General features: G+C 40.0%; 1 protein-coding gene across 1 annotated transcript in view; it reads left to right on the plus strand.

Annotated features, from left to right (window-relative positions):
• PAPPA2 (pappalysin 2) overlaps positions 1-12,321 on the plus strand; it is a 513,722-nt gene extending 501,401 nt beyond the window's left edge. Inside the window, exons 21-22 of the mRNA XM_007937607.1 lie at positions 7,384-7,482; positions 12,247-12,321. Of these exons, the coding sequence (XP_007935798.1) occupies positions 7,384-7,482; positions 12,247-12,321 (174 nt within the window). The remainder of the gene's footprint in view (positions 1-7,383; positions 7,483-12,246) is intronic.
• Positions 12,322-23,460: the final 11,139 nt, after the last annotated feature.

The raw sequence follows: 23,460 nt of genomic DNA on the forward strand, positions 1-23,460 counted from the left end.
CACACACATGGACCTCTTTCCATATCAGACCCTATAGAATTGTTAGTACTGTTATTGTCAATTATAATAATAGAATAATATGTGACAAATATAGTTATAAATTGCTTAAATGGAATATTTCTTAGATTATATGAATACTTACTACAAAACTATTTTTACAAAAATGTAAAAATCTTTCTACATTTAATGACAACATTGTTAATAACTGAGCAGAAGCCTTTTTGATTTTTCTCCTCCTTTTCCTTTATTACTACTTCATTCTCAAAAAAGTTATTGATATAGTTTCACAGATACTACTTACCACAATATTGTAGTTAAAACACCAGACAATTTGACAAAAATCAATGACTATAAATACAACAGGATGTTTTCATAGGATGGCACAGAACCAACTCAACAGCACCTGACAACAACATAAAATCAAGTAGCACCAGAAACAATAGTGAGTGCTTGTAACTCATGCAGAAGAAATCATGTAATTTGAAGTATCATTGTAATTAGGTAATAATAACAGCTCTTACCTGAGGGTATTAGGAAGTTCAAAAGTAAATTAGTATAGAAGTTAGCCTTGGAGGTATATTGATACATGTAAGCTGAGCTTATGACAAATGTTTTTGTTATAACTAACTGCAGGGATATTTTTATTTAAAAAATATAGTAAGTTATGCTGAAACACTAAACAAAAATTTGATGACAATAATTTTGATATTAACCCTCTAACAGTGTCACTTTGTATGGTACACAGCCCCTGCACCCTTCTAGCAATGCCACTGATAGTAACTTGGAGGCAGGGAGAACTCTCTGGGCCCAGAAAGCCAGATGGGATTTTCCAGAGGAGATTATACCTCAGAGGCTGTTTTTGGACAATCCATCTTAAGATACCTGTCTCTTTTAATCTTACATTTTCTAAGAAGATTGTAGCAGACCCACAAAGGTGACATCACTGATGTTCCTCCACTCTTATCCCAAGGGGTGAACACTGGAGCAGTGGAGCTGGTCCATTTCCTCTTTTCCTCAAATGACTGCAGCCAGCAGCAAAATGCCTGGCTTTTTCATTCTTTGGCCTAGAAATAAATATTTCTGGTTTGCAGGCATCTGCTGATGTGATTGGAACATGGTACTACCTCCTTAGAGGGATACTAGCCTCTGGGGAAATATGAGCCTACCAAACTCCAAACCTCAGAAGCAGCTATAGTATCAGGTAATGTATTTGATATGGCCATTTACCCACAACTGAGAGAAATAGAAATAAGGTTATAGGGGAACCAGGAGAATTGTGCTTATATATGACCCTTTCTTGGTCTCTGTGTTGGATCACTGGACTTGCTTCATTATTAATGCCTCTGGACCTAATTTCTTTTTATAGAGATGACAAGTCATCCTGCTCTCCCAGTAAACTTAAAGAGTAATTAAATCATCAGATAGAGGTAGCATGATATAGTAGAAAGAACATTAGATTAGGAATCAAGAGAGCTGGGCTGTACTCCCAGGAATGCTTCTAACTAGCTTTGCACACAAGAAATACCACATTTTTAAGGCTCTATTTCATCATTTTGACAATGGACTAAATAATGTTCAAGACTCCATGTAGTCTTACAATTTCATGTACCTGTGACTCTTTCAAAAGAAATGCAAGTAATGCAGCTATTGGTTTCCTCTCATCTGAAGCAAAGAAGAGTAAAGAAAATCAAAGGCACCTTGAAACAATTAGTCCAAGGATATGATGGACCTCTAGATCAGAACTAGATGGTACCTGGCTACCAGTGCCAACCACTAGGAAAGGGATCATAACTGGAGATCCTGGATAGAGTGGGAGGAAATATGAGGAATAAAATTAAAAAAAAAAAAAAATGACCAGAATTACTGGTCGAATGAAGTCTCATGGAGCCCCCAAGACTATGGCCCTGGATACCCTTCAGGCCTAGAATTGGACTCACTCCCATGGATTGGCTCTCAGTCCAACAGCAGAAAGACCTACATGCACAACACCTACCCAAGGGTGATGCACCCACCTACTCTAGGGAGATACACCCCTCAGAGCAATCAGCCATGGGGCATCAGAGGGGCAGCATTCACATGGAGGGAAAGCTGGACAGATAGGAGTACATAGTTAAGAAGGGCACAGGGAAGGAGTAGTCACTGGGACTGGAGGGGAAGAAGGTTTGTTATGGTCTAGGATGGTAATCGGGACATGAAATCAAATGTGCATGAACTGTTGAATGTAAAACAAAATGTAAACATTTTGCTCTGTAAATTTATACCCAAAGCACAATAAAATTAAAAAAAAAAAAAATGCAGGTAGAGTTCTGGTCACCAGGGGTCTCTGAGGGGCCTCAAAGACCTTCCAAGTTTAGTTCTTAAGCTTCTAAGAGGCCTTGCAGTAAGGCTCCACTTTTCATATTCTTTGCTGTCTGTAGGTATGAAACCAAGGAAGTACAGACACAGTAAGTAGGCATGTTGGGTAAGAAGAAGAAGGAGAATCAGGTCAGAGTCGTTATTCAGTAGAGAGGCAGAAGGAAAAACAAAATTAACACACTTATTTGTGTACATTTATGTAGACATCTCCATCTGCTGCAAGGTTTTCATCAAATGATGCACCACAGCTGCCTTGGAAAAGGCCTTCCTTTGGGCTACGTGCAACCTAATCAATATGAAGAGATAGATGTGGTTATAATTTGTCATGCACATGACCAGAGGGTTTAGGTGGAAAATCATGTGGGAAGAGAGACAAAATAGTGCTAAACACTAGACACTACCATTTTCTGGTCTAAAACACGTCTCAAGATGATGAAACAAGATTCTGCCCATGCTTACCTAAAGGGTTTTTTGCCCTATTTCTAACTGAGCTCTTAACCTGTAGATGAGCAGAGCAGGTGAGCTAAAATCCAAACATACCTTTCTACATCAATGTGGTCTTAAGTTAAACTGTAGAATAAAAATATTCTTTATTTAATTCAGGTAATGGAGGTATTATCAGTCAATCAGTAAAAGTTAAGGGGACTGTTCTTGAGGATGGGCTCTGTAATAGGCAATCCTGGACCACCCATCCCTCTATTTTACCCTTTTCTTCCCTTTAGTCCTCCTCTATCTGTTAGAATCATCCAGTCCTAAGCTCTCCTCCAAGAAGCTTGATGTAACAAAGCCAGCCACTGGAAGCTCATGAAGATCTGCTGCCCAAAATATGGTTTAGATTCTTCTCTCCTGTCCACAGCTTTATTCTTGCATTCATCACTCTGAGGCTATCTTTGCCTATTGTGGATCTCTTTAAGGTTTGGAGCCATGTTTTATTCATCTCTGTATCCCTATAATAGTACCTAACACACAGAAAGTGTAGAATAAGGAATGTTGACTGATTGAATGCATGAAAATAGACAGGGCCACTATCTCTATGGCTAACTACCAAGAACAACCTTAAACTGGAAATAAGTCATGGGCAGAAACTATCTTTACTTTGAGAAATTTTCAATGTGGTACAGATAGGATAGCCTGACACTCTTTCCTCTTAATATTTCATCACTTACACAGAGCCATTTATGTGGCAACCTCACTTGTCTGGAACACTGCTAGCACTGGGAGGTTGGCAAGGTAAGCCTTCATAAAGCAAATAATTATTCTAAAGGTTATATATCAAAGGAAGAATAGCCCAGGCTCTCTCTCAGGTACTAGGTTCACCTTCGGTATAATTCTAAAAAGGTCCCTGGGTGACACAAATGGTTAAGCGCTCAATTACTAGCCAAAAGGTTGGTGGTTCAAAATACTCCAGAGACACCTTGGAAACAGGCCTAGTGATTTGCTTCTGAAAGGTCACAGCCTTGAAAACCATGTGGACCCATTCTACTCTGCACACATGGGCTTGCCATGAGTTGGATTTGACTTGATAGCAGTGAATTTGGTTCTTTTTGTTTGTTTGTTCATAATTCTAAAGAGTGTTACTTTCTGGTTGAGAGATAAACCATACATGAGGGGTGTGTGTATGTGTTTTAAAAAGGCACAATTAGCTAAGTGGCAAATAGCTCAATGAAGAGAGGCTCCTATACAGTGAAAAATAATAAATGTCCATATTGACATCTTTGAGTTTTCAAAGAAAGTACATTTTCTTTTCTGAAAATTGTTACAAGACAGGGAAACAGGCATTTTATACATTTTTTGTTGTTTTTTTATCTAAATCATAAGAATGAAAATGAATAAAAGTGGCCCCTAAAGAGTAAGTTCAGGTACTGAAAAAAAATACTCATTTCCTAATGTTGACAGATGCATTAGGTATATGTATGGCCAGTGAAATTGACCTTGTGCAGAGAAATTAAGCCTAGTAACCTCCCTTGGAACAGTTTTCTGCTGGTGAGAGTGATGTCCAAAGTCTTACACCTTTCAGTTATTGAGACTAAAATCTCCTAGTCTACATTCAGTGCTCAGATGCTTTTAAAACTTTGGATCAATTAGTCATTCTTCTCTTCCTATTTTTTCCATTGTAACTTTGAACTCAAGCTGTCAAGTTTCCCAGGCCCATGTTGCCATAGGAGACTGTGTTTGTTTAGGGTGGAGTGGTTCTTTTTGGCAAGTTGGAGGAGGAGCAATTAATTCTAATAGGTATATAGTAAATTAAATACTTGGGTCTTTCCAACCTTTTCTTTGTATTTCTGTTCCTTTTTATAAATACCATTCTCTTCCCAGATGGTCCTTTAAGATCAGAAAAGAAGAAGCTTCTACAAATCATTTCCAGGCTATGCCATTAAAAGTCCAGTGGAACCCAGAGAAGTTTCCTAGACCACTGTTCCTCTTTCCAGTGCACCTTCCCTGAGGTTCTTAAGTTGCAAAGCCACACTTGGTAAAGACTATGGGAAGAAGAATTCCCCAGGAGCCCTTATTAAGCATTCAAGTGTTTAAGTTGTTCTCAAGTAAAGGAAGATCTTCTTTAGCTTTACCTTTAATACCACTACTGAAGACCATACTTACATACAGGGAAGTGTTTGGAGTATTCTTTGGCTTCTTATAGACAATTACATGGAAAAGAAATAAGGAACAGATTTACTTGTGCCAATGAACCAGGCAGGGTTGGACGTAAAGTAACAGATACAGTGGTTGATGAGGAAAATATATTCCAAGCACTTTTTTTAAATAACAACAACAACAAAAAAAAAAAACTAGGAATCTCCATAAATATATCTGGCCCTCCTCAGAGGACCAAGAGCATCCATAGATCTTAAGAATGCAGCTCACTGTATTTTGACCTCTATTACTTGGCTAGAATTTTGGACCAAAATCTTGATTATATAGTTATTGCAAGCCAGAATAACTGACTCCAATGTTAAAGACACATACTCGTCACGGAATCTTTGTCTTTTATCCCAGTGAGACCTGTGTTGAAAACAGAATTCATTTTCACTTCCTGCTCTCCATTGACATTGCTATACAGCTGTGTGACAGCTGTTAACTTCCACCCCACAAGTAGCAGCATTTCAGTGGTTGGCAAACTGGTATACATCTAGTATGATGTTCAAATGACCTCAGGACCCCATAGAATAAATCAAAACATTGAAGTAATAACTTGGATGTGCTCACTCTGATGTAACTCAATTGCTGAAAATTATTTAACGGGCATTTTTTAATTTAGTGATCTATCTCATCAAAGCACAGTCAAATAGGGAAAAGTCCATCTATTTGACATTTAAGAAGGATGGGGGGAGAAAAAATGGCTTGCATATGTAAAACCGAAGGTGGCTTCAGAACTTGGGAGCCTACAGACTGTCTTGTTGCCCAAGGAGTTAATTGTGAGGTGTTTCCTGAAGCTTTGAGTTGGGCATCAGCTCATGATGAAGAGTAGCCAAACTTATTGAGTAGGTGGCCTGAATTCTGTGGCCTCCAGGATGCTGTGGGACAGTGTTTTCCACCAGGGTTGGCTCTCTGGAGAAACAGTGCATTGGGATGCTGAGTTATTGTTTAACTGCTTGTTGCTGTTCTTATTACACATTTCCTTTTGGGGTAAAACACTCCTTTAACTCTGGTTTGGCCTGGGCCCCTTTTCCACTTTGGTTTCTGTTGGCTTGTACGGTATCAGGAGGGAATGGAAAAAATTTAGCTTTCTCTGCTGTAGCCCGGTGGTCTAGCTGTTGTGCAGGGGGTGGCTGTACATGTGGGAATATTTCCATTCTAGGACTGGTTTCACCAGAGCCACAGGACCCCAGACCCTGAACAGTCATCATTTGAATTCATAGTACCCAGTCATCAGGCACTAGGGTCTCTAAATACCAGTCTTCACTGTACCAAGAGAAAGGATGGAGGTTATGACCCTTAAGCTGCAAAGTCAAGATATATGGCTTCTAATCCACAAATCTGCCTGACCCTTCCTATGTAATCCAGGGCAATTCTTGTCACCTTTATGTATCTCAGTTCCTCACTGGTAAAATGTGGTTTTATAGGTAACCCTCCCTAATCCACAGGTTTTTCTGATGACCAGTGGAACCTATGATGAAACCACTTTGTAACCTATATAATATAACCACTAATTGCTGACAATTTGATTCTGATACATGATGACCCTATGTCAGAGTAGAATGGTGCTCCATAGTGTTTTCAATGACTGAGCTTTTGGAAGTATATCTCTAGGCCTTTCTCCAAGTCCTGTCTGGATGGTCCTCAATCTCCAATTCTTCGGTTAGCTATGCTGTTGTTGTTATGTGCATAGAGGACATTAATCATTTGCACCACCCAGGGACTTACATAATATTGTTGTCTTGTTGTTAGGTATCATCAAGTTGGTTCTGACTCATAGCAACCCTACATACAGAAGAACAAAACATTGCCTGGTCCAGTGCCATCCTCACAATCATTGCCATGTTTTGGCTTATGTTGCAGCTCCTGTGCCAATCCATCTCATTGAGTCTCCCTCTTTTTCATTGACTGTCAACTTTACCAAGCATAATGCCCTTCTCCAGGGATTGATCCCTTCTGATAACATGCCTATAATATGTTGTTGTTGTTGTTATGTGCCATCGAGTCAGCCCTGACTCATAGTGACCCCTCCTTGGGTTTCTGAGGCAGTATCACTACGGAAGTAGGATTGCCCACCTTCCTTCTGATGAAATTCTGCCTATAATGTAAGGACCTATTATTACAAAACAGTGAAAAAATTGATCAAATTGTTCAAGTGAGTTATTCAGACCCTTCATTAGAACAGAAATAGGTGCTGCTGGTAAACTCTGATGGTTTTTAGGCTTAGTGGTCTTATCTGGAGACTTTTCAACTTCTTCAGAACATTAGGTCAATTTGTATCCTGCCCTTGGATACTCTTCAGTTCTATGGATCATATTGTAGTCAGAGGAGGGGGAGAGCAGGGTGAGGCATAGTGAAGCTGAATGTGACACTGACCTGCCATCTCCTTACCAGCCTTTCCAAGCAGATGGTTGGTGTGATACTATCAACAACCGAGCCTACTGCCACTATGATGGAGGAGACTGCTGCTCTTCCACACTCTCCTCCAAGAAGGTGAGTGAGGGAAACTGGGAGAGGTGGGAGAAGGCAGCAGCTCAAGAATAAAGGCAAGACATCTTGACTAGCTCTTTTTCTTTATGCATCATGATTGGTTTTTATTCAACAGTCAAGAAGAGGGTGAATTAAAATGAACAAACATTGGAACTCCTAATGTGATAGGATTAAAGGTAATGAACTTTAGGATGGATTCATAGAAAACACTTGTTCCCTAATTGTCAGTGCAGTGACTCCTTCAGAAGAGTGTGGCCCCATGGCTATGGAAGACTCGAACCTTCTTGTCACTTTCCATGGAACTTCTCTGTAGGCAGGGAAAATAACAGCCACCACCTCTTGGGAGGCAGGATTACCAGTGAAGTGCTAACCAGTTATTATTATTAATTTTCACAATTAAGTTAATAATTCTTATGTTGCAGCCCCTGTGCACACATCAACTGCTCATATACAAGTTCAAGTTGAAGCTGAAGACAATTAAAACAAGTCCATGAGAGCCAAAATATGACCTTGATTATATCCCACCTGAATTATGAGCATATTGTGGGCACATGTTGAGCAGCTGCCACAGCCAGCTGGAGCACACTCTGGACACATCCACAGTAGGAGTTCTTTTCTTGATGCCCTTTAGCCCTCTTACACTGTCAAAGCTAATATGCTAGAGCTAAACCTGTAAAATCAAATAGGCTGAAATTTTATCATAATGTGGATAAAAATCCAAGGGCTCCAGAAATACTTGGAGCTAAGTAGTCAATTTGACTAAATAGCAAAATATGCAAGAAATCTGAAGATGTTATTTCCTTCCTTGTATTTTTCTCACAATAAAGCCAAACCTACCATGGTTACCCATACGCAGACCACAACTCCTAACTGCTAATATCTGAAGCATTCATTGTGTGCCAGACACTCTCCTCACCACTTACAAGACTGACCTCATTTAATGCAGAGCACTCAGGGGCCAATCATATCACTGTGTAATTTGGCTTTTTGCTCTAAAAACCGATAAATCTCAAACCAAGGGAAACAGATCAAAAGCTTGGATGGCAGATCAGAAATCATGCCAACTAGTCCTAATTCTCATGAAATCAAGATGTATGGATTATTACTGGTGATTGGAATTTGAAAGCTGGAAACAAAGAGGAATCATCAGTAGCTGGAAAATATGGCTTTGGTGACAGAAATGACTCTGGAGATCACATGATAGAATTTTGTAAGACCAACAAATTATTCACTGCAAATACCTTTTTTCAACAACATAAATGGTGGCTAGACACATGGACCTCTCCAGATGGAGTACACAGAAATCAGATTGACTTATCTGTGGAAGGAGGAGATGGAGAAGCTAAATATTTTCAGCCTACATGAGGCTAGGAGCTGACTGTGGGACAAACCATCAACTGCTCATATACACGTTCAAGTTAAAGCTGAAGACAATTATAAAACAAGTCCATGAGAGCCAAAATATGACCTTGATTATATCCCACCTGAATTAAGAGACCATCTGAAGAATAGGTTTGACACATTGAACACCAATGATGAATTGTGGGATGACATCAAGAACATCATACATGAAGAAAGCAAAAAGGTTATTTAAAAGACAAGAAAGGAAGAAAAGACCAAAATGGATGTGTGAAGAGATTCTGAAACTTGCTCTTGAGCAGAGAGTAGCTAAAGTGAATGGAAGAAATGACAAGACAAAAGAGCTCAACAGAAGAATGCAAAGAGCAACTAGAGCAGACAGGTGATTATTATAATGAAATGTGCAAAGACCTAGAGTTGGAAAACCAAAAGGGAAGAATACCCTCAGCATTTCTGAAGCTGAAAGAACTGAAGAAAATATTCAAGCCTCAAGTTGCAATATTGAAGGATTCTATGGGTAAATATTAAACAATGCAGGAAGCATCGAAAGAAGATGGAAGGAATACACAGAATCACTGTACAAAAAAGAATTGGTCAATGCTCAACTATTTCAGGAGGTAGCATATGATCAAGAATTCAAAATGTGTTGAAGGAAGAAGTTGGAGCTTCACTGAAGGAAATGACAAAACACCAGGCTCCGGGAATTGACAGAATCCCCATTGAGATGTTTCAACAAATGGAAGCAGTGTTGGAGGCACTTATTCATCTATGCCAAGTAATTTGGAAGACAGCTACCTGGCCACCTGACTGAAAGAGATCCTTATTTGTGCCCATTCCAAAGAAAGATGATGGAACAGAATGTGGAAATTATCAAACAATATCATTAATATCACACACTCCTAAAATTGTACTGAAGATAATTCAAAAACAGTTGCAGCAGTATATTGACAGGGAACTTCCAGAAATTCAAGCTGGATTCAGTAGAGGATGTGGAACAAAGAATACCATTGCTGATGTTAGATGGATCTTGGCTGAAAGCAAAGAATGCCAGAAAGATTTTTACTTGTGTTTTATTGACTCTGCAAAGGCATTCAACTGTGTGGCTCATAACAAATTATGGATCATGTTGCAAAGAATGGGAGCTCCAGAACACTTAATTGTGCTCAGAGACAAAGAGGCTGTCATTCCAACAGAACAGGGGGACACTGCATGGTTGAAAATCAGGAAGGGTGTGTGTCAGGGTTGTATCCTTTCACCATACTTATTCAATCTGTATGCTGAGCATATAATCTGAGGAGCTGGATTGTTTGAAGAAGAACATGGCATCAGGATTGGAGGAAGACTCATTCAACCTGTGATATGAAGATTACACACCTTGCTTGCTGAAAATGAGGAATACTTGAAGCACTTACTCATGAAGATTAAAGACTAAGACTACCATCTACACTATGCACCTCAACATAATGAAAATCCTCACAACTGGACCAATAAGCAGCATCATGATAAATGGAGAAAAGATTGAAGTTGTCAAAGATTTCATATTACTTGGATCCACAATTAACAGCAATACAAGAAGCCATCAAGAAATCAGACTTCTTATTGTACTGGGCAAATCTGCTGCAAAAGACTGCTTTAAAGTAAGTGCTGAAGAGCAAAGATGACACTTTGAAGACTAAGGTGCACCTAACCCAAGCCATGGTGTTTTCAAAAGCCTCATGTGCATGAGAATGCTGGACAATGAATAAGGAAGACTGAAGAAGGGTTGATACCTTTGAATTGTGGTGTTGGCAAAGAATACTGAAGATACCATGGACTGCCAGGAAAATGAGCAAATCTGTCCTGGAGGAAGTACAGCCAGAATGCTCCTTGGAAGCAAGAATGGCCAGACTTCATCTCACCTACTTTGGTCATGTTGTCAGAAGGGATTATTCCCTGGAGAAAAATATCATGTTTGGTAAAGTGGAGGGTCAGCAAAAACGGGGAAGTGCCTCAACAAGATGGATTGATACAGTGGCTACAGGAATGGGCTCAAGCATAGCAAAGATTGTGAGGATGGTGCAGGACCGAGCAGTGTTTTGTTCTGTTGTATAGAATGTCACTATGAGTCAGACCCAATCAACAACATCTAACAACAACAACAATAGTTCCTATTCTTTGGAAAACAGAACTGGTCAAGGAGTCTATTTCTACACAGGAAAGCATGACCACTTAGCGAGAAAGGAGCCCATTCTCTCCTCATCTCACATTCTGCAATTGTCAGATTTATCTTTAATGAAGGACCTGCGGCCAACCTACTCAGGAATCAGGATTGAGAAGGCACATTGCCTCCTAAATCACATTTTACTTGGTGTGTGCAAATATACTGGGAAATTTACCCAAGCAATCACACTCATTCTCCAGTCCACCTGCTTAATTATCTACCCCATCTCTTCAGCATACTTGGACTTTTAGTGTGTGATAAGCCTATTTATCTTTATTTCACTTAATTGCCAGTGCCCAAAGAGTAGGATCTTTGCCATTTTTACATTAAGTCTTCTAAGTGCCCAGTTTTTGGATGTTAACTATGGACACTCAAAAAGTGGTGTTTGTCATTTGGTAGTAGCACAATCAGGAATATAGCAAATTGTGCTGAACTCTGTAGGGCATGGGGAGGGGGCATTATATAATTGGAAGAAAATCCAGCCACAATCAAGACCTTGGGGAGATGCAATGTTTTACTGATTCTGGATATAAGAGGAGCAGACTCATACTTAGGAAAGTGCCAAAGATGATCCTGTTACCCCCAAGAACACCAAGAAGTAAGAGTCTGAGAACTAGGCTCTAGAGTCTTGGCTTTAGATTTTGTGACAAAGAAACAACAAAAACTACAACAGTATTTGTAGAAATGAGTGGCAATACATAAGTAGCAGTGATAGTACCCACCCACTTCCATTTAGTTGATTATGATTCATGGTGACCACATTGCATTTCCAAGGCTGTAAATCTTTACAGAAGTAGACTGCCTCATCTTCCTCCCAAGACGTGGCTGGTGGGTTTAAACTGCCGACCTTCTGGTTAGCAGCCAAATGCCTATGCACTGCACCACCACAGCTCCTTAGAAGTAATAGCAGTTACAGAGTAATTGCTAGATAACTGACAATGTATAAGCAGTTTACACTCATTATCTTATTTAAGCCACACAAATACCCTTGGGGTAGTAGGTCCTACAGATACCTTCACTTTGCAGATGAAGATGATGAAGCAAGGGAGAATTACCTTGCCTAAAACAACATGATATGGACGTGAAAGAACTGTTGAATTTCAGTTTTGTGATACTAACATCCATACTTAAGCTAGGCCCAAGGGAGAAAAACCAAAGATTAGAACTCAACACAGTGGATTGTTTCAACTGCTCTTCTCTTCCCTTAGGTCATTCCATTTGCTGCTGACTGTGACCTGGATGAATGCACCTGCCGAGACCCCAAGGCAGAAGAGAATCAGTAACTGAGGGATCAAGCCCCTCTATCCACTGCCCTGGAGGCAGTAAGAAAAAGTCATCACAGGAGGAAATAAAGGGTGAAGGAAGAAGAAAGGTCTTAAAAAGAAGGAAGAAGAGTGTGTAGGAATGCAAGACAATATGTATTGGTGCCAGCCACTACATCAAGTGGCCCAAGTGGGGAGGCATCATAGGCAAAAGTTTCTTCAAAGTGATAGTTGATTAAAAGTGGAAGGAAAAATATGGTAGATATACAAGGACCCTCCTCTCTCATTTATGTTCTACTCAACCCCTATCTTCAACTCTTGTCCTGCTCCCCACTCTGCCAACTATTCAGCCCCACCCAACTTGTAAATCAATACCAAAATATGCTAGAAGAGAAGTAGCCAGGGACACTCTGCTGATACTCATTTTGAATGGTTTGTCATCTTTCAGGGCTTGTCTACTCTACACAATGGATTGTGTAGTCTCCCCTAATAATAATGTTAGTTATTAATTCTTTATAAGTATTTAAACATAATTATATAATATATATATATATATATATATATATATATATATAATATTTTTTGCTGTCTACTAAGCTGAAAATTATCCATTGTTCCACACATGCTGCTGTGAAGTTCATGTCCAAACTGAACTCTGAGGGTTTGAGAACAGATAGGCAAGTCCTTCTGCCATCTTTCTGTTGAAGGGGATTGGCAGATGGAGTGAGAAGTGGAGAATGAGAGAGAGAGAAAGAGAGATTAGGTGAAGTTCTTAAGCTACCATGTCTCCTGATCTTTTTTTTTTTTTTTTTTATGAGCTGTAAGCTGGGCCCACTTTGAGGAGATGGGGGGTTGATACGATTAAGACTAAGAGGCATGGAAAGTTGGATATGAGTCCCCATTGTTGATGGGTCCAGGACAACTAGACTATGGTTCTTGAATGTCCATCCAAAAAGAATATATTAAGTTCTCTCCACTTCTCAGAATTCTCAGTTGGAGTCGGTCAGACGCAGAATTTTCTCCACTTCCACATGTGCCTGTTGCAATTGTGGCTTTCAGCCAGCTAGCCAGTCAACAAGTGTGTATTAGGTTTCCTTCCCTGATCACCAGGATCTCAGAGCTCACGCACTCTTCATACTTGGCTTGTATCCTCACTCCTTGTCAGAAGTCATCAAGCCTGGCCATCATTCACAGCCACATGACCAATTGTTGATTTTCTGAAAAGAATTTTATGGAAATGACTTGGGAAAAGGTAGGAACAGATGAAAGAACAGGCAGAGAGGGAAGATCCAAGGGAGCCTAGGGAGAGGTGAGAGGCCAAGTTTAAATCAGGCCTCAGGGCTAGAGAATGAAATGAATCAAGGAGACTTAGTCCTCAGTCCAGGTCTCCAAAGAAGACCAAAGGATGTCATTGGAGCAATATAGAGTCTGAGGTAAATTCTTTTCAAGTGTGAAGAATAAAATCTATCGACTTGAGCAAGCTATGGAAACATGTGGAGCAAGGGTGACACTCTGTGGGGAAAGAGAAGAATTTCAACTATTAAGGGTCCATTTTGTTGTCATTAACCTTGTAAGAGCTCTGGTAGTGTAGTGTCTTGACTTGACTGCTAACCAGAAGACTGGCAGTTTAAACCCACCAGCCACTCCTTGGAAAGAACATTGGGCAAGCTACTTCCATAGTGATGTTGTTGTTGTTATGTGCCATCGAGTTGGACCGACTCATAGCGACCCCTCAGTGGGTTTCCGAGGCAGTATCACTATGGAAGTAGATTGCCCCATCTTCCTTCCGAGGAGTGGCTGGTGGGTTTGAACCACCTGACTTCTGGTTAGCAGTCAAGTCCTTAGGCACTATGCTACCAGAGCTCCTTCCATAGTGATACTGCCTCAGAAACCCAAGGAGGGGTCACTATGAGTTGGGTCTGACTTGATGGCACATAACAACAACAACCTTTCTTCTTCCATACATCAACATTACATGAAATGGTCACATTAACCTGCCTCTGTTTATCTCCCAGGCTTACTATTTTTGTATCTTGTCTGTTGAAGTTAAGTTTTTCTCATGATGACTTCTGGATTAGGCCTTGGAGAAGGAGAGTAATTTCTGTTCAACATGCCAATGTAATCATTTTAGGAAAGGCTATAAGGCTTATCTCCCTCAAAGCTTCTTCTCCAGTAGAAATCAAAGACAGGCATAAAATAGGAGCTCAACCTTGATCTCTTCAGATTATCTTGTCTTTGTTGTGGCTACATTTTTGTTTGTTTGTTCTTAATTCAACACAGAAGCATTGCCTTTGCAAATGGAAGAGGAAATGCTAACCACCACTATCTTGAACCAGACTTGGTGTAGGAAAGAGCAATATTCTGGAATGGAAAAATGAAGGAGAAAAGGGATATATACATATTTATCTGTGGGAATACGTAATAAGGGTGGCAAAGGCATTGAAAAAGAAAAAAACAGAGTTCACCCATTAAAAACTTTCATGTTCTCTATCTCTAGCCCATAAAGGAAACTGCAGTCTAAATACTATTCACTTTCTGGTTTCACCACTTAGTGCTCCAAGGAGGCAAATATACCTGGGACTCTGACTGACAGGTTTTTATGTGGGAAGGATAGTGGAAAAGCTTTAGATTCTTCCTCTTTTAAACAAGTATTGCAAAATGGTTTTCTTAGGGAAGGTATCCAAATTCCTGAAAGCATGGCAAGCTCTGCCTCTGGATATCTTGCCTTGTCTGAGGATGAAGAAGAAGAGTTGTGGTTCTGGGTGTTCCCCAGCTCAGGGAAGGCTGCAGCCCCACACAAGCATGGGGAGATTGTCTCTCATTCTGGTGTGTCTGTGTTCAGATTCTCCACAGAGTAACACTGAGAGTATTTTTGTCTCATATTTCATTTTAAATTATTTAATTCGCTGTTGGAAAAATCTGCAATTCACCATTCAGTGCCTTGGGAAGACAAGAGAACAGTTCCTAATGCATGAAAAGCCTCTGAGGCTGAAGGTTGCCCAGCCCTCTCAGCTCTAGCCCTGCAGACATGGTAGGTTCTTCTAACCCTTATTCCTGAGACCTGGTGTTTTCAGATCTATTTCTCAAGTCATTGGTAAAGTCAAAGAACAAAGACCCGTGATCACAGATCCCCATCAACTCCCACATACTCCACGTGGTGGTCTGCACTCTGCTGCTCTAACTCACCTATGGGACCACTGAGGCTTTCCCTCGGAACTCTTCAATCTGTTTCCTTCCACTGTTTGTTTCGTTTTGTTTTGTTTTCCTGAAACCATTTCTCTGCTTCCTTTTTTGCCTAGTAACTATGGGGTGCTGATGCTCAGGTTGCCCAGGGCTATTGTTGTTGTTAACTACTGTCCAGTGTGGCCCAGGTCACGGTGACCTCATGCACAATGGAATGAAAGCTGCCCACAAGCAGTTGCAGATTGGACTGCTGTGATCCATAGGGTTTTGATTGCTGATTTTCAAAAGTATATTGCCAGGCCTTTCTTCCTAGCCCAGAGCTAGCCGACTCTAGTAACTATCATGCCAGCTTCTAACGAGAAAGAACAGAATGGGCAGATACCATCAAAGTGTATATGAGAATTCAGAGCTATTCTTGATTCCCTCCTCTCCTTTTCTCCAGTACAAAGCATTGGACTAGGTACTTCATCTAACTCTATCAGACCACTGTCGAGTGTTACCAGTTTGCATCCCAAGGGAATGGCTTGATTGTGAACTGTAGAGAAAGAAGCTGATCTCCTGTATTGTAATGTAAAACAGCTACAGTCAGTTATTTTATAAGACTTTAAGATGTTCATTAAAAAAAAAAAAAAATCAGCACACAAAATGTGAAGTATCTTTGGTGTCTTATTCTTTGTTTAAATCATCCCTTCACTTCCAACTCACTTTCCATTTGCTTATGGCAGGTCTAAGCATCAATCATTGATTAATTGATTGGTGAATCCTCAGGCATTCAAAAAATTTATTAAGTAAATAGTATGTGTAAGGGAAGTAAAACATGACATTTCATAAGAAGAGATGCCATACACAAAAGTAAAGTACATAGTAGTAATGTTAAATGTCTCAGGAGTTATAGTCATAAAATGCAAGAGTCATACACAGTTCAGAGGAAGGAAGTGTCATTTTCTGGATGCCAGAAGGTAGGTAGCATTTGAAAAATGGTCCTTGAAGGATGTGAATTTGATAAGCACATGTGTGGGATGGAAGAGAGGTGATTTCAGGCAAAGTGAAGAACAGGGTTGAAGATGTGGAGATAGGGATGAGAAAGGCTCAGCACTATTGACACATACAGTTTAGTTAGAGTGCAGACTGAGCTAACAGGTGCCATGCAATTTGTGCATGTAATCTTAATCTTCACAACAGATGTGCAAATTACATTTTATTTCACAGATGACATCAAGCCTCATTCGGGAAAAAAAAAAAAATTTGTCAAAGTCAAATGACTAGAGTTAGGTTCCATCCTGGTTCTGTGGGACAAGATCTAAGAAGGAAAAGAAAACTGGAGATTAATCAGATAGGGGAAGGGAAGGGGAGAGGTGGAGAGAAATGCTAAAGATGATGTCTCTGCCTTAAGCCTACATGACACATAAAGATTGTTATCATTGACAGAGAAGTCAGGAAAAGGAGCATGTTATGGAAGAAAGAGCACATATAGGCAGAGTCAAAACCCACTGCCGTCGAGTCAGTCCTGACTCATAGTGACCCCTCCTTGGGTTTCTGAGGTGATATCACTACAGAATTGCTCAACCTTCCTTCCAAGGAGCGGCTGGTGAGTCTGAACCACCAGCCTTCTGGTTAGCAGTCAACCTTGTTTTGTTGTGCTTTGCAGACACTACATTTTTTACAAATTGAAGGTTTGTGGTAACCCTGGTCGAGCAAATCTGTAAGTGCCATTTTTCAAACATTGTGTACCACCTTGTGTCTCTGTGTCACATTTTGGTAATTCTCATATTATTTCAAACATTTTCTTAAGTATTGCACACTTAAGAGACCACACCATAATGTAAACATAACTTTTATATGCACTGGGAAACCAAAAAATTTGTGTGACTTGCTTTATTGTGATATATGCTGTTTGGTGGTGGTCTGGAACCATACCCACAATATCTCCAAAGGATATCTGTGTTTGCTTTCAGATAAACTCGGTTTGACAGCCAGATAGATAATTATTTGGAAATGTCATATAAAGCAGTGAAGGAACTTCCTGCAGCTAGGAGTAGATTCCCAAGGTCTCTGGCCAGCTACCTAGATATCCTAAGGGCTGAGTGGGTATCTGCACACCTATGAGTCATTGAGAAAAACAGTGGAGTAGATGGAGTTCCTGGGAGATACAAACGGTTAATGGGCTCAACTGCTGACCAAATGGTTAGAGATTCAAGTCCACTCAGAGGCACCTGAAAGAAAGTCCTGGCAAAAATCAGCTGTTGGAAACCCTGTGGAGCACATTTCTACTCTGACACACATGGGTTCAGCATGAGATAAAATCGACTCAGTGGTAACTGGTAACTGGTGGAGCATATAGTTGGAAATTTGAGCTTAGAACTTGAGAGAGATATTTGTGGCTAGAAATAAACACTTGAGAGTAAATATAACATTACGACATTTTCTTTATGGTTTACAAAATATTTTCACATGGTTTATTGCTTTTGAAATTCTTAAAAAAAAAAAAAAAAGAAAAAACACCATTTTTTGTGCATGAATAATTTTTTTTTCCATTTTATAGATGAAGAAACTGAGTGTCTGAAAGATTACTGAACATTAAAGTTCACATAGTAAAGTGCAAGTTGGGGTGGAAGTCCAAGTTTTTTGTCCCGAAATGTAGTTTGCTTTCCACTACATAATGTTCAGCCCACTAGGCCCAGAGTAAATGTAGAGCCAGGTGCAATGGGAAAGTTTAATGTCTTACCTGTTTATGTTTCAAGGTGTCCATTGGCTTCCTTGTGGCTTTCTTAGTAGCTGGGTCTATTTTCTCTCCAGTCTGTTGTCCATGGTAAATGGTAGGAAAACTGAGGGCAAACCCTCTTGAGCACCCTCCCAGGCTGTCTCCTCATGCCAGGTCCTGAGTATAAGCAGATGCCCCTGCACATGCCAGTTAGGCCAGCTGGACCAAAACACCTGGCAAGGTTGATTTCTCTTTAATAGCTTCCCCAGGGAGCGTCCTGGATAGAGACTTTGGAGCTCTGGTTTCCATTGACTGACAAACTTAAATGACCTGATGAGTCATGCCTCAGCTGAGCAACTCACTAGTCTTAGATTTTGGCTATCCAGATAATGAGGGGCTCAGGGTAGGGGTGGGTGGTAATGAAAAGATTTTCCACTTAGAATGAGCTCTAGGGCATCTCTGAAGCTGGCTCTGGGTCAGCTCTTTTTGTGTCGCCCCAGGGAGACGACTGTTTTGCACCCTTAACATTTCAGATTTCCCAATGGTTTGCTCAGATAAAAGGGGGGAGGGTGAGATTCTTTTATCCCAAAATGATCCATGCCCATAAGATCTTCTACATATGGCTTGAGTATTTGGGTCTGGAACAAGACAATATGAACCTAGAGAATAGATTGTTATTATCAAATCTGCCCTAGTTTGAACCTGCCTGGCTTGAGTTCACATTTTCTGGTCAGAATCCAGTCTGATGGTTACCACAGTGTGGATATGTGTGGTTTGCTACATTTAACCCTTTTTTCTGATCCTGCTAGTAGGTCGTTAGGTTATATTGCCAAGTGATAGTAAGAACTGGTATGACAATGGTAGAGTATATATTCTTGAAAGTATCTACAAATCAAATCTGATTAAGATTTCAAATGAATATAATACAAATATTTCTCAGCCCTGAGAGATAGTCCATAGTAATTGTAATTGGCACCAGCCACTCCTCGGAAGGAAGGTTGGGCAATCTACTTCCGTAGTGATATCGTCTCGGAAACCCAAGGAGGGGTCGTTATGAGTTGGGCCGACTCGACAGCACATACAACAACAACAACAATGTTCTTCACACCAAATTTTCTTCTAAGGATAATTTAATTATGCAGGCTTCCTTCCCTTTGTCTATGTCCATATAAAAGTCACTTATTTGAATTCAAAAAATAAATAAATAGGAGAGTGTTGACTTTTTAATGACTGCCAATTGTATCAATTTGCCTTTCCTCTCCAATAGATATCTGAAGGCAAATGCCTTTTTTAAAATATTTATTTATACACATACAAGTGATAAAGTTAAAACTCATGAAAGGTTGCCAAGTCGAGAGAACTCCCCACACCATAAATCAATGTGCAGAACTCAAAAGTGCTTTCTAGATGGTATGCCATGTTCTGTTAAGGCACCAATGGCTTTCAAGGTGTGCTTTTGTTGGTTGTGAATTGATAACTTTAGGAGGACCTGTAAGAGAGTTCTTACAGCATCTAGTAATACCCAAGTAGTTTCCACACTGGGAGATATTGTTTCTTAACTCAATACTGGTCACATTCTCTACTTTGATAGGTAGCCAGATGCAAAGAGGCTGGAGCAGAGATGATCAATTTTGGGCCTTGAAAGTCAATGTGTAGTAGTGACTTGTGATCTGGGGCAGAGGCATGGTGATCTGAATGGAGTGCAAGGTTTAGAGGATGACAACTCTGAATTTGAATTCTGGTTTCATCACTAACTGAATCTGCCATCTTCATCAAATAACTTAACCTTTCTAAGCCTCAATTTCCTAAATATCTGCTTTTGCATGACTATACCTGCATAGCACCTACACAATGGAAGGGATTAAGGAATGATTATGGGAGGCAATGAATACAATCTACTCTCAAGAAGTTTGACAGTGGAGAAAAGGAGGGACATGACTTTATATGGCTTCTAAAAACCAAAAATAACAAACTCATTGCAACCAAGTTGGCTCCGACTCATAGTGACCCCCACTGGGTTTCTGAGGCTGTAAATTTTTACAGAAGTAGACTGCTTCATCTTTCCTTTGTGGAGTGGCTGATGGGTTTGAACCACTGACCTTTTGGTTAGCAGTCAAATGCCTTAATCACTATATCACCAGAGTTCCTTATATGGCTTCTAAAGACTATGAATTATAATTCACTGACATTAGAGGGTACCTGAGACATGTGCCATCATTAGTCATATGCTCAGGATAGTTAGAGCAGATAGGAGAATCCCAAGTGGCTTGGTTGCCAGATGTTCTAGCCCCCTGAGTCAGAGAGAAGCAAATAGGGCAACAGTGGTAAAACGTGGCAATGGTAAGTAAGAAAGTGGGCTCGGGATAAATTTTTGGAGTTTGTGGAAATATTGATAAGCTTCAAATATTTGGAATATACATTTTAAGGTTGCATTAAGTTCTGTGGAAGCTGGTTATTTTCTTTCAAGTAGATAATTGCATTGGTGAATTTATTTCATTTCTAAAAGAGCACTGACCAATACAATCTTCTGCGATGATGGAAATATTCTATATCTGTGTGATCCAAAATGGTAGCCACTAGCCACATGTAGCTTTTAAGATCTTACTTAAAGTGTGGCAAATATGATTAAATAACTGAGGTTTTTTTTTTTTTTTTTTTTTTTTTAATTGTGATTTGGGTGAAAGTTTACAGAGCAAATTCATTTTCCATATAGTAGTTGACATACACTTTGTCCCATGACATTGACTGCAATTTCCCACAAGGCAACAGCTCTCTTCCCACTTCCTCCCCATAGATACCTCTTCCCTCCCATGCACTCCTGCACCCCAAGCTGTCTCCCTGTGCATACACAGGCCTTGTATTCTCCCATGATTGATCCCTCCAAGGAGTGTGTTTACCTAATGTAAATGTTCAGCTCATAAGCCTGTCTTTTATTTGGCTGGAAGTCACAGGAGTAGGTTCAATTCCAGACCTGAAGGGCAGCTAGAGGCCATAGTCTCAGGGGTTCCACCAGGCTTTGTCAGACCAGCAAACCTGGTCCCTTTTCTTAAAATAAAAAAAAATTTGAGTTTTGTTCCATATTGTTCATAATTGAGTTTTAAGTTTATATATTTTTTATTTAAATTGCTATATATAGCTAATAGGTACCATATTGGACAACACACATATTCTAGAATATTACACATATCTAGCATTCACATTTGCTTTTAAAATATGTTTTGAACATGATTTTTAAAATCATGCTATTTATATCTCATGATTGAAGTAAGACTACATCATGCTTAGTTGCATATTTGGGTTATATTATTCTAGTTTAGGAAAACTAAGTTTCATACAGCATCAAAAAATTAATGCATCCAGAAGCCTCAAACCATGGGTAAAATTCCATAAAGTCTGTCCAATTTTTTAAACAGATAAGGTAGCAAAGTAACGACTGGGGCCCGAACTTTGAGAAATCAGATAGTGAATGAAGGGCAATGAAACACAACATAAAGGAGGCATAAGGAGTATTCAGAGAGGCACAGATAAAGCCCAAAGTGGCACAACTTGTAAGAGGCAGAGCCAAGATTTGAACCCAGGTAGTAAGTTGTGTCATCTGTGTATCTCAGGCTGTTAATGAGATTTCCTCAAATCTTGACATCACATTCTTCTTCATATAGTCCAGCTTCTCAGATTATTTGCTCAGCATACAGATTGAATAAGTATGGTGAAAGGATACAGTCCTGATGCAGTCCCTTCTGATTTTAAACCATGCAGCATCCCCTTGTTTTGTTCGAATTACAGCCTTCTGGTCTATGTACAGGTTCCTCATGAGTACAATTAAATGTTCTGGAATTCCCATTCTTCTCAATGTTATCCACAATTTGTTATGAACCACACAATTGAATGCCTTTGCATAATATCAATTAGTGAAGCAAAAAAGATCCGTATTCCTGACAACATCATTCCTTTTTTCAATAACTATATTTTGTGTACCTATTATGTACAATATGGCACTTGACTACTAACCAGAAAGCTGGCAGTTCTAATCCACCAGCCACGCCTCGAAAGGAAGGTTGGGCAATCTACTTCTGTAGTGATACAGCCTCGGAAACCCAAGGAGGAGTTGCTATGAGTCAGGTCCAACTCGATGTCACATAACAACAACAACATTATGTACAAGTCACTGGGAATACATCAGTGAACAAAATAAAGCCTTTGTCTTCATGAAAAGTAGTTGGAAAGTAGTTGAGGGAGATAGACAATATACATGTAAATAAATGTCAGCTGGTGAAGAGTGCTATGAAGAAAAATAAGGTGGGGAAGGGAAGTAGGCTTGGCTGAGAATGGAAGTTGGTATATGATACAGGGAAAGCCTGTGAATGCTTCTCAGGGACTTGAAGACAGTGAGGAAGTGAGCCAATGACTACCTGGGAGAAGAGTGAGGCAGGCACAGGGAACAACAAGATCGGATGCTGCTAAGTGTGAGTGAACTTAGTGCGTTTGAGAGATGGCATTGAGGCTAGCATGGCTGCAGCGGTGAGCAAGAAAGGGGAGACCAGAGAGATAGTGAGAGGGTCCAGGAGGAGTGTTGGAGGCAGAGTGATGCAGGGCCTCATTAGCCATGGTAATGACAGAGTGAAATTATTCACTACACCTGTTTCCCTGTACTTGCACATAATCAATCATACTTCCTTCATCTCTCTCATCCTCCTATTCATCACCCTCCTATCCATTTTCCTGCTGTCTCCTTGATGCAGGCCACAATCACTTTTTGTACAGACTGTGATAACATTGTCAAGCATGGTCCCCTCTCTTGCCTCTTTGTCCTTTGATCCATCCAGCATACTGAGTCTACCTTGTCCCTCTTTAGACATAGCTCTTGTGGAGTCACCCATTTCTCAAGGAAGAAGTTTACAAACCTTTGCCTGTTCTTATTGGTCAAGCCAGTGTCAGAACAGCCAACTTTTTCCACTCCCCTCCACTGCTTCTGAACAAAAATTCCATACCCACTTCAAAGAGGACTCCTAGCTAGTCTCTGAACCTCCCACTTTTGTTCACACTATTCCCTAACCTGGACTGTCTTCTCTTCTTTCTAAACATGTTAAAAAAAAAAAAAAAAAAAAACCTGCTAATTTCCTGAGTTCTTTCTAGTAAGTCTCAAATTTCGTGCAATTTTCCTTCATCCCCCTATTTGATGAGATTTATCCTTTCTATCATCTCTCTCCTGGAATAATCATATATATATATATATATATATATATTTGTTATTGTTGTTGTTATTGTGCCATCAAGTC

This window comes from Orycteropus afer, unplaced genomic scaffold, assembly GCF_000298275.1.
Source record: "Orycteropus afer afer isolate SDZICR_OR568_19922 unplaced genomic scaffold, OryAfe1.0 scaffold00043, whole genome shotgun sequence".
In the NCBI taxonomy this organism is placed as follows: Eukaryota; Metazoa; Chordata; class Mammalia; order Tubulidentata; family Orycteropodidae; genus Orycteropus; species Orycteropus afer.